General features: G+C 32.3%; 1 protein-coding gene across 1 annotated transcript in view; it reads right to left on the bottom strand.

The window, feature by feature from the left end:
• The window catches only part of HGF (hepatocyte growth factor), an 81,958-nt gene that overhangs the window by 15,882 nt on the left and 53,233 nt on the right, over positions 1-12,843 (bottom strand). The window contains exons 10-11 of the mRNA XM_027123785.1: positions 12,545-12,672; positions 3,925-4,027 (exon numbers count right to left, since the gene is read on the bottom strand). Of these exons, the coding sequence (XP_026979586.1) occupies positions 3,925-4,027; positions 12,545-12,672 (231 nt within the window). The remainder of the gene's footprint in view (positions 1-3,924; positions 4,028-12,544; positions 12,673-12,843) is intronic.

The following is a 12,843-nucleotide window of genomic DNA, read 5'->3' as shown; positions in this document are numbered from 1 at the left end:
TATTTTGTTGTTGTTCTTGCAGTTTGGAAGGATGTTCTTTAACTCAGGAATAAGGCTGAATAATCAGCATAGATAAAGTGATAAAAGATCTTATGACTTTGCTTCTATTTAATAACTATACTGGCAAGGTAACAATACCCCTGTGACAAAGATCTAAGTTAGAAAATGCATAGAAAATGCAAGCTATTGCAAAAGTATTTTTTCATGTTTCAGAAACATGTAAAGAAGCATCACTAGCAACATTACTATGACAACGTACTGGAAGATACACGGAAAACAATAATAATGTGCTAATAAAATTATTAAATTCTAAAATTTCATTGGTCATATAGTTACAAAATATGATTTTTTGACAGATAATTGAGTAACACTTCAGCCTTTCTCATTTTACATCTTAACTAAATTTATTACAGAAGTAAAGCAAAAATACTCTATGTTATAAGACCATGCCCACTCATATAACATCAATATTTACATTTACCTCAGTAACATTAAAGAAGTCAAATTCCACATGGCCATCCTGACCATGTCATGAAAACTATACATCCTAACTTAATTTGTTTTGGATTACTAATTACTACCATGCTTGAACATAATTAATGTGTCATTTTAAAAAACTGGGAAGAGCTTCAACATAGAAACTTGAGCTATCTTACTAAACTTGGATTTACTTTTTGGACCAATACGACAGTAAAGACATACAATACTTACTATGTGACATATTCTATTACAGATGACTTACATATATGCCCTTAGACCAACCTGATGAGACAGGCTTGAAGATTATGCAATTTTGTATTTGACGAAATTGAAATCCACAGAGGACAATTAATTTTTCTAGGGTCACATGGTTTTTAAGCTGTAGAACAAGTGTTTGAACACACGGCTCTTTCCAGAGTCAGTGTTCAAAACCACCACACAGTGTTACCTCTTTACTCAGTCACAGTTTGTACTTAAACCAAAATGGTACCGTGCAACTTAATCATTCATCAGTATCCTACAAGTTGGTTCCAAATGACTTTTAACTATTTCCAAAGGCAAACCTAAACTCAATGAATTGAGTTATAACCATTGCATCCCTGAATAAATATGTGACGTGTTTCCAGTGGTATGCTGGTAAATGTTTAACAACTAGCACTCTGAAGTGTGTATGGGGGCAGAGGGTCTTTATTTGTTGTTCTTGCATATTTCTGTAGTGTAACTGTAACTACTTCCACCATAAAACTGTCAGACTTCTAATATGGAATCACTGAAGGCAGAGTTGGTTACAGTTGTCTTTCACAAGTCCGTGAAGAGCTAGATCCACCCCACCATATTTCTAAAAATGCTTTTAAAAATATCAGTGTTGAAATCAGCATTAATTTTAATCATGCCAATTCTTGCTTAAAATTCTTGAATGAATTCCTTTAATGCTTAGGATAAAACTCAAATTTCTTTTTTTTTTTAACATCTTTATTGGAGTATAATTGCTTTACAATGGTGTGTTAGTTTCTGCTTTATAACAAAGTGAATCAGTTATACATATACATATGTTCCCATATCTCTTCCCTCTTGCATCTCCCTCCCTCCCACCCTCCCTATCCCACCCCTCTAGGTGGTCACAAAGCACCGAGCTGATCTCCCTGTGCTATGCGGCTGCTTCCCACTAGCTATCTATTTTATGTTTCGTATTGTATATATGTCCATGCCACTCTCTCACTTTGCCACAGCTTACCCTTCCCCCTCCCCATATCCTCAAGTCCGTGCTCTAGTAGGTCTGTGTCTTTATTCCCGTCTTACCCCTAGGTTCTTCATGACCTTTTTTTTTTTTCCCTTAGATTCCATATGTGTGTGTTAGCATACGGTATTTGTTTTTCTCTTTCTGACTTACTTCACGCTGTATGACAGACTCTAGGTCCATCCACCTCACTACAAATAACTCAATTTCGTTTCTTTTTTCTTCAAATTTCTTAACACAGCTTACAGGGTCCTGTATGGTTTTGCCACTGGAGAATTTCTTCTCTGGACATTAACCAAATTATACTGTTTCAAACTTATTAAAGTTATTTCTGATTTTTATACACTTCCATTTTGGGGCTTTTGAACAAGTTATTTCTTCTGCCTGATGTACTTTTCCTCCTACACTTCCTTTGACTAACTCCTTCTTATTACGTATGTCCCAACTAACATCCCTTCCTGTAGGAAAACTTCCTGACCATTTAAGTGTGGGTGTCACTTGTTTGCAGCCCCATAACATAAAATATGCTTTTTTCGTGGATTTTCTAATATGACATTGGCATTTGCTGTTTTCTGCCATTCCATACTAGAGTGAGATCCATGATGTCAGAATTCTGCTTAACTTTGAAGTCCTAGAGCTACAGTGTCCAATACAGTAGCTACTAGCCAGAGTAACCACAGAAAAGCTAGTATGTGGCTCGTCCAAATTGAAAGGTGCTATAATTATAAATATACAACAAATTTTGTAGCTTTAATATAAAAATGTAAAATAGCTCATTAATAGTTTTTATGTTAAATACATATTGAAATGAAAAGCTTTAGAAATATTGGATTAATAAAAACATTATTTTAAAAATTTGCCTGTTTAATTTTACTTCTGTAAGTATGGCTACTGGAAAACTTAAAAAGTACAAGTGCGATTACATATGTCAGTTGCATATTTATGTTAGAGAACACTGCTTTATAACTATCACTATTTGTGAAGTAAATTAGTCGAAAAAATACCATCCACTAGTGAGTAAATTTTGAAAGAGAATAAGAACTTTAAAGCTAAAGTGGAACCAGGAGCAAAATGACTCAACTTCTCTGGATCCTTAAATTCTTATTCACACATACAGAAATATCTTCCATATAGGATTATGATGGTCAAATGAGATAACAACTCACAGAAAGCAACCATGTTGTAGATACTTTATTAAATAACACTAGTGGGCTTCCCTGGTGGCGCAGTGGTTGAGAGTCCGCCTGCTGATGCAAAGGACACGGGTTCGTGCCCCGGTCCGGCAAGATCCCACATGCTGCGGAGCGGCTGGGCCTGTGAGCCATGGCCGCTGAGCCTGCGCGTCCGGAGCCTGCGCGTCCGGAGCCTGTGCTCCGCAACGGGAGAGGCCACAACAGTGAGAGGCCCGCGTACCGCAAAAAAAAAAAAATGACACTACCATTTTTCTTTTAATCCTGCTGTATATATTCCAGGATATTTAATAAAACTCTGTTCTATGTTGCAACTATGTCTCATACGTCTTTTGTAATTTCAAACACACTAGCACTACTGCTGGGGTCAAGTGGAAGATAACTGCTTTTGTTGTGAATATGTCCAATGTCAAAATCTCTAATTCTCTGAAATATATAGATTTTTTTCAATTACATATCCATTTCTTTAATTATAGAAAAATCATGTGTATCAGAATAAAGCTATACAAGGAAACATGTCTCAATAAGTTTTTAGTAGTTAAGTGGAATTTTAAGGTGTGTATATACATGAAGATGGTCACTTATCAATTTTATAAACTAATATTAATAATTATGAGAATATAATCCTATAATATACTATTTGAAACACTAGATTTGGCATTTCATTATACAATATCTTATCCAGTTGTGTAATTGTTTTCTCCGTATGACTATATCATGCTTAAAGGTGGAGCCCAAATGTATGTTAATGTTCTTTTTGTTAATGTTCCCGAGGCACCTGTTACACAGCAGAACACATAGTAAATCCTCAATAAATATGTACTGCTTTGAATTGTTTATTTAAGTTTGCCACGTAGAGAGAAAATGTTAAATTGAGTTGCACAGAACGATCAATCGAATGTTTTTATTAGCTTACTATAATATATAAATGAATAGAAAGAAATACCAATGTACCTCAATATACCTATTTGCTGTTATCACTACATACTATATATTGAAAGAAAGAAATTTACATACCGATGTAAATCTTCCATGTTCTTGTCCCACATCGAACATGTTAGTCCAGATCGTGTTTTGGATAAATTGCCCATATAGTTTTTGCCATTCCCACGATAACAATCTAAACATAAAATATATGGAAAGAAGACTAATGAATACTAGGGAGTATAGGACAAAGACTTCTTTTACAAGCATATGAATTCATGAAAATCAACATAAAAATTAAAACAAAGCACTGAAATCTGTACAAAGCAAAGACACTTAACTATCTCTCATAAAATATCTTTATTTTTAGTCAAATTTCTTCTTCATTAAAATGAAAGTTTATGTATCAAATTACAAATTCAAAGAAAAAATTAAGTGAGTGGCTCTTAGGGACACCAAAGAAATGAGAATTTTGTGAGTGACTTATATTTTCCAATAGTTTCTGAAAAATTTTACTCCACAGGAAAGTCACAAGAATGATATAATGAGCACTCATATACCAGTCACATTTGTTGTGTTTTGATTTTTGTCTTTCGTGAGATTGACATTCTGAGTCATCCAAGCCAGCTGTTTCACAAATGCTCTTTAATTTCATTTTGCCTCATTAGTGTCTCATGAATGAAATCAAGTTAAATACAGAAATATTGCCTAGGTGATATTTTGTCCTTTTTTCAGGATTATTTCATGTGACACATGATGGCAGTTTGTTCAATTATCGTTGATGAGTTTGATAACTTGGTTAAGTGGTATAAAGGAAAAACTTCTCTTCATATATAAGATAAACAAACAAAAAAATTTTGAGGCCTTTGAGGCTGACTACATCCTATTCCCAAACAAATTTTCACAAAATGGCTTAGGCATACTTTGATTAATTTTGCATGAATCAGTTATTACTCTGCTGGTTTTAAAATGATTTTTTTATTTCCTACTTTTCTTTCTTTCTTGTTATTCTTCTGTAAATGAAAGTTTTTCCTTCTCCTCTACTCCTTCCATTTAAGTAGTAGTACTACTACTAGTAGTAGTAGCAGTGGTAGTAGTAGTCTTCTAGTAGAAGTAGTAATGTAAATATGGACTCATGGATTCTCTTTTTATTCAGCATGATATATTATCTATTCCTGTTGTTCATTTTGATGCTCATATTGTTCCATCTTTAGCCAATGGAAGCCATGTTAAAATGGCTCCTGTGTCTTTTATCATTTCCCATGTGGTTTTATTTTTCACTTTTTCTCAACTGAGCAGTTTGCGTTCTATTAAACATTTATAGAAGTGTCCGTATTTGGAATTTTAAAAAATAATAAAAAGAAGTTAAGTTCTTTCAAATATGTAAGTTGCAGTTCTACATTTGAAAAGAAACACTATTCCATATTTTGAAATAATCCTGCATATTTTAATAGTAACTATTTAAGAATTCTGATTTTTATATGAATAAAAACTGTAGTTTTAACTATAAAATATTATCTACAAACGTACGTTAACATTAAGATTATTCTCTGGTTTAAAGTTGGTAAGCCATAGTATATTATCATTGGTTTTAATTATGCTATGTGATTAGAATAAATAATAGGTACAAATTCTAATAAAATTTTTAAATGAATAATAATTTGTCCAGGAGTTAGTTAATTTAGTAAAAAGGAAATATAATAATATATTCAATAGTCATGTTTTGATATCCATAAATTTGAACTTAGATAGAAAAACTCAAATAGGATAGGATTTGATACAGATAATATATCAGTCATTACCATATACAATAAAATTGTTTTCAGAAAGCATAAATTTGTAAAATCCAATTCTTGTACATATGCAGAATATATCAGTTAAAATATTTTCCTCTGACAGTGCTATTTTTTTCTACATTAGGAAAGGTTAAACTTCGGGCTGTTAGGTAGTAAATTCTTCAGATAATTTCTTACTGAAGAAAACAATTGTGCAATGTGATATATTGGTACTGCTCTTTGATACATTTTTGATTTTACACCTGTGTTTTCTGTATTAGAGAAAGAGATCCTCCTTACCACTACCACCGTTTTATTTGAATATGAGCTAGGTGTTTTTTTTCTTAGCAAACTTTTTTTAGGATAGTTTTTAATTTACAGAAAAGTTGTAAGTTGGTACAGAAAATTCTAATATACCACATAGTTCCCCCTACTTTTACTATCTTATATTAGTATGATAGATTTCTCACAACTATTTACCATACTGATGCATTATTACTAACAGAAACCTATATTTTGTTTAAATTGTTAGTTTTTTCCTAGTGTACTTTTTTGTGTCCTAGGATCCCACATGATACCACCTTACATTTAACTGTCATGATTTTTAAGGCTCTTCTAGATGTAACAGTTTTCTCAGACTTTGTTTTTTGATGATCCTGACAGTTTTAAGGAGAACTAGTATTTTGTAAAATGTCCATCAGTTGGGTTTGTCTGATGGTTTCCTCATGATTAGATCTGGGTTATGGGTTTTTGAGAGGAAGACATAAATTTTGAGCACTTATTAACTTGCTGGCATAAGATATTCCAGCTTCACTTTATGTTTTTCTTGCCCCAGGCCTGGAATCTTCAATTTCACCAAGGAGCCATTGTTTATGTTAGTGATGAAAGGTAAGGAGAAGACGTGGGTGCTATGTGTGCTCATTGCTATTTGGTACCATTGTTTCTAGTCCCTTTCATTTGATAGAGCTGGGAAGTGTGTGCATGTGTGTGTGTGTGTGTGTGTCTTCATGAGTAACTGATCCCTCTGACTCCAGTCTAGCACCAGAGTTCTTCCTTGTCTCCTCTTCATTTGTGTATTTCTTCTCCCATAGTGAGAACCATGATTCTAGGTAACATCAGTATTTTTCCTCATTTTCTGAATTCTCCAATGCACACAAAATAATGTTAAAGCTGCTACATCCTAATACAGCAAAATTACACTTTAAAGTTCAAAAGGTATTTAAAGTTATCTAACTTTAAATGTATTCCAGTGAGGCTATATATAGTCAGAAAATTGTGTTTAAAAATTATTTGGAATTTTTTTCTAAATTCTGTAGTAATGGTATCTATTTGATATACAGATAGGCACATTTCCGTGTTTTTTTCCATCTTTCTTGAGATTACTTTTTGAACATTTAAAGCATTATTAAAACATTAATATTGGTTGATAGTCAAAACTATATGAAAGTGTGTATTCAGAGTGTTCTCATTTTCCCTCTTGCTTCTGTGTCATATTTCTACCCACTACTACCCACCGTTACAAGTAACCAATTTCATTAGTTTCTTGTTTATGGCTCTTGTATTTCTTTTTTTTTTTTTTTTACTTTTTTGGCAAACATGTATACACACACACATACATATGTAATATAAATATATAATTATATGTATATACTATATATGTATTTTTATATCCCATTCTTTATTACTAGTAGTAAATCCGTTTATTTATTACTAATAGAATACCAAATATATATTTTAGTGCTTTTTTTTTTTTAATTAATAATATACCTGAAAATCACTTCATATTAGTTCATGAAAAGTTTTATCATTCTTTCTGCAAATTTGCAGTATTCCATTGTGTGATTTCGCCAGAGTAGATTTGGGTTGTTTTGCTAGTACAGAAAATGCTGCAATGAAAAACTCGTGCATATGTTTTTGCATATTATTGGAGCTGTATATTCAAATAGTGCATTATTGGTCCAAAAGGTGAATGTATATGTAATTTAATTATTGTAATATTCTGTTCCATAAGGATTTTTATCATTTTGCACTCCCAAGAGCAAAGCATGAGAGTTAATTTCCCCATACAGCTTTGCCAAGATAGTGTTGTCAAGCTTTTGAATTTTTGTGAATTTATATGTGAGAAATAAAAGTCTCATATTATGAAAAATCTCAACACTTATATTTTAGTTTTTTCTTGTTACATGTGAATTTAAGCATAATTTTCATGTATTTAAGGGAATTTTTATATTTTTCTCTAAAGAAATCTTTCTGTTCATGTATTTTGTCCATTATTTAATTTTTTGGTCCTATACCTTTCGCTTTCACAGTTTTTATATATTAAAAATATGTATCTTTATCTGTGATATACATTTTAAGACTTATTTCCAAATTTGTCTTTTGAATTTAAATATGATGGGTTTGTTTATGTTTTTTGCCATGGCAAGTTTTTGATGTAGCTTATTATTTTTTTCTTTTATTGCCTTTAGATTTTTAGTGTTAATTAAAAGCATATCGCCACATCTAAGTTATAAAGGCATTTTTCCAAGTTTACTTCTAGTATATATATGGTATCCCTTTTTACACTACATCTCTTATCCATTTGGAGTTTATTTTCGGGTATGGTGTAAGGCATGGATTTAATTTTATTATTTTTCCAAACGGTACTTTATTGATCCATTATTATATTTTAAAAGTTTATTTTTACCCAGTGACATATAGTGCCACATTTTAAATGTAATCTCAGTAAGGAGTCTATTTTTGGATTCTGTGTTCTGTCAATTTATTTATGTGCTAGAACTACATTCTTTTAATTATAAACTCTTTATAAAATATTTTAACATCTGATAGGGTTATTTACCTCTCATCACTCTTCTTTCTCAAGGTTTTTCTTAGTATAGTTACATGTTTATTCTCCTAGGAAAAATTTAGAATGAAGTTTTTGATATCAGAAAATATCACATTAAATTTACAAATTAGCTTAGATGGAATTGATGTATTTATGATGTTGAGTTCTCATATCAAGAACAAGGGATGTTTTTCTACATGTTAAAGTACAATTTGGGGCTTTCAGTAGTAATTTAAAATTTAATTACATAGATTTCAACAACTTTCCTAAGTTTATTCCTAAGTTTTTCTCAGTTTTGTTTCCTATTATAGATGTAGTTTTCTCTTTAATTAGATTTTCAAAACCATATATGAATGCTATTAATATTTGTATATTAATTGTGTATCCTGCTACCTTAGTGATTTTTTTATTATTTGAATTCAGATTTCCAAGTATATTACTATTATATCATTTTCACAAAAATCTTTTGCCTTTTTACCCAATCAATAAATATGCCTTCTTATCTTATTGTAAAAAATAATATCAACAATGCAATGTTAAAGAGAAATATAATGTTAAATTATATTTACAATATTAAATAGTAAAGGAGATGCTAGACATTCTTGTTTTCTTTTTGACCTTAGTAAGAATACCTCTAATGTTTTCGCATCAAGTAAGTGGTGGTTTTATGACTGAGATACATCTACATCTATATATCTATATGTATGTACTATATATATATATATATATATACACATATATATATATGAGTGGATATATGGGTGTGTGTGTAAGTATGTGTGTATTCCACAGATTCTTGAGTACTTTTATGAAAAATGCATGAATTTTGTCACAGTAATTTCAAAATCTATTAAGATTTGTTATATGGTTGTTTTTCTTACATCTAAGATGAATTATATTAATGGGTTTCTAAAACTGAACCATTTTTGTTCTCAGCCTAAACGCCACTCAATCATTATGTATTATTTACTTAATTTCTTTATTGAACTGTTCACTCAAATTTCATTTAAGATTTTTCTATTAATATTTACAAATGAGATGTCTATAGTTTTCTTCTGTGATACCTTTATCATGTTTAGGTTTCAATATTATAATTCCATCATAAAAATAATTTGGAAATTTTACTGCATTGGTTAAGCTACAGGGCAATTTACATAGCATTGAGATCACCTGGTCTATGAATTCATCTAGGCATGATGTGTTTGTGGTGGAATATTTTATTAGTAAATTTCCATGTCTCTTCTGTAGGAATGAGTCTAAGTTTTCTTTCTCTATCAGGGTCAATTCAAATAACTTGAATTATCCTAGTATATTACCCATTTAACTTTCATTTTCAGTTTTTACATGAGGTTGTATAAAATAATCTCATGTTTTCCTGTTTCACTGGTTATTTCTGCCTTCATAATTATTATTTCATATATTTTTCCTCTCTTGAGTCAGTTATCTGGTGGTTGTCTATTTTGTTAATTTTTTCAAAGAATCATCATTTGGCTTTATTCATTAGTTCTACTGTTTTCTTTTCTTTACCTTATTAATGTCTGCTTTTATCTTAGTTGTTTTCTTTCATGTGTTGCTTTTGTTTTACTTTTTCCTCCACCTCTTTGAGTGGGAAATTTCATTTCCCTGTCTTCATTATGTATATTATTGATATAAATATTTAAAGCTGTGAATTGTGTTTTGTTTCCTGCCTTAAATGTACCTTACATAGTATAATACACTGTGTTTTATCAGTATTTTTAAAGAAATTCTGCAATTTCAGTTTTCTTTTTTTTAACAGAGTTATTTAATATCCAACTGGAAGAGCTTTTATATATATGTTAAATCAGATGTTGCAAGATTTGAGCAAAAGTTTTTAACTCATCAACCTATATGTGGAATTTATATTTCCTTCTATATAGAGAAGGATAAGAGCAACATCCTTTTGGTGTGTGTGTGTGTGTGTGTGTGCATGCATGCATACATATCAAATATGTAACAATCCATACTACTAGCTTGGCAGTATTATACAATGACATAACTCTCTGTTAAAACTTCACAGCTGTATGTTGAATTGGCTAACAGTGTTTCTTAAGTAGGACTTATTCATTTTCAAATTGCCCCACAGAGCCTAGCACATTGTTGCATAAATCAGGTATAATATATTGTTAAAGAAAAGGAATATAATATATTGTTAAAGTATTAATGAAAAGGAAAAAGCATGGAGTAATGGAAAGGTCATTTTAAGGAGCATTTGAGTGACTCACAGTTGTGCTAATTTGAGAGTTCAGGCAAGTTATTTAAATTCCCTAAAGCTAATTTCTTCATCTATTAATGTGCAGCTCTATTATATAAGCAATAACATCAGCTTAACTTTCAAAACCCCAAATCCTCATATTCTATTACCTGATCTTTGATAAGTGATATTTATGTACATAAAAGCATCTTAATACACATCAGAAGCTTATAAAACAATTGTTCTCACTTGCCTCTATCACTCAGAAATTATCAGTAATTGTTTAAATGACTAAGGCAGGGACAAAGAAGATCCAGCTGGTACCAAACCTTCCTTAATCATTGGTTTCAACTTTATTTCCAACTGACCTTTAAAGTCTGCCCAAGAACAGTGAAATTGATTGAAAAGGGACTCATCTCTTCTTCCCTCTACAACTGTTTTCCGAGTTGTTCACAAAAAATGGCACTGAGGAAAGTCAGGGGATGGAAGAAGTATGTACAGGGCAATAAATCCATGAAATAGAGTTTTAAATTTGGCTTGGACTTTTTAGAATGATTTAGGACTGACCATGGCCACGACCATCATAATTAAATTTATGTGAAAGAATGTGATTATTTAAAAATCATAACTCCTAATTCATTATATACCAATAAATGCCCAGAGCCCATTATTATTAATTTTTGACAAATGATTTTTTAAACCTATTTCAATGTGACTTTTCTCAACCACTGCTCCATGAAACAATTATTTTCAATGGTGTCTATGTTTCCAAGCACAATGGTGATTTATCCCAAATCCCACTGTTACATATCATCTCTACTACTAACACCCCAGTCCACATCACTCTCGTCTCTTGCCTAAATTACTGAAGCAATCATTCAGTTGATTCCCGTTTTGGCCCTTTGTCAGGAGTTCTGGCTATTTTTCATAATGCGGCCAGAGTCATCCAGTTAAAATTTAAGTCAGACAGATCATTTAGTTCCCATCTTAGAATCCTACAACAGAGTCTCTCCCCTTTCAGAATAGAAGTGTAAATCCTTCCAGTTTCTACTAGGCTTATAGAATTTTAGCCCAGTTGCTCTCTAACCTTGCTCATTCTGTACCAGCCACAATGATGCGCTGTTTCTTTTTTAACTTTTCAAGCACTCTCCCATCTCATGCCATTTTCATTTGCAGTTTCCTCTACCTAGAATGCTCTTTACAAGTATGTGCACGTGGCACATGCTGCTCCCTGACTTATTTCAGGTTCTCCTTAAATGTTACCTTAATATGTAAGATCTTCTCAGACCATTAAAAGATAAAATAGCAACATCCTCCTCCCTCTAACTCTGGGACATTTATCTCTCTAGCACTTACACAAACTAACTTACTATCCCCACCTACTTTTTTTTTTTTTTTTTTTTTTGCATTACACGGGCCTCTCACTGTTGTGGCCTCTCCCGTTGCAGAGCACAGGCTCCGGATGCACAGCCTCAGTGGCCATGGCTCACAGGCCTAGCTGCTCCGCGGCATGTGGGATCTTCCCGGCCCGGGGCACGAACCTGTGTCCCCTGCATCGGCAAGCGGACTCTCAACCACTGCGCCATCAGGGAAGCCCCCCACCTACATTTTAATTTTGCTTGTTTTTGTTTCCTGGACATTAGTTCAGTGGGGTCAGAGAATTTTGTTTTGTTTACTGGTATATCCACAGTGCCTAAAACTGTCCCTGGCACTAGTATACATTCAAATAAATAAAGGGATATTGAACAAATTAATATATAAAAGAAATCCAACTTCAGGCTTGGTGACTTTGTTTGCTAACAGTGCAACAAGAAATAAGTCTTCTGCTGTAATGTGTACTCCATTTAGGCATTTCCATTGAATTTAATCATGCCCACACTGCAAAATGTCAGCTATTACCTTGTCCACTTGACACATCACATTTTGGAATTTGGGAGCAGTAGCCAACTCGGATGTTTGGATCAGTGGTAAAACACCACGGTGACTCAGCCCCATCTGGATTTCGGCAATAGTTTTCTCTTAGGTCCCTATTGAGAATAAACATGTTAATGTAAATTGCCAGGGTTTCTTACATTGGTGAAGTCAGTGTTATTACATTTCTAGAATCCTAGAATGTATGCATTCTATAAATAGAGCCCTACGTTTTAGATTTAGGATAGTTATAACAGTTTAGAATTCAGTATACACAACTGACACTG

Source organism: Aethalodelphis obliquidens, unplaced genomic scaffold (genome assembly GCF_003676395.1).
Source record: "Aethalodelphis obliquidens isolate GAN/ISIS:26980383/991018 unplaced genomic scaffold, ASM367639v1 scaffold27, whole genome shotgun sequence".
Lineage (NCBI taxonomy): Eukaryota > Metazoa > Chordata > Mammalia > Artiodactyla > Delphinidae > Aethalodelphis > Aethalodelphis obliquidens.
The sequence above is the reverse complement of the archived record's forward strand: the minus strand, read 5'-3'. Positions and strand labels throughout refer to the sequence as shown.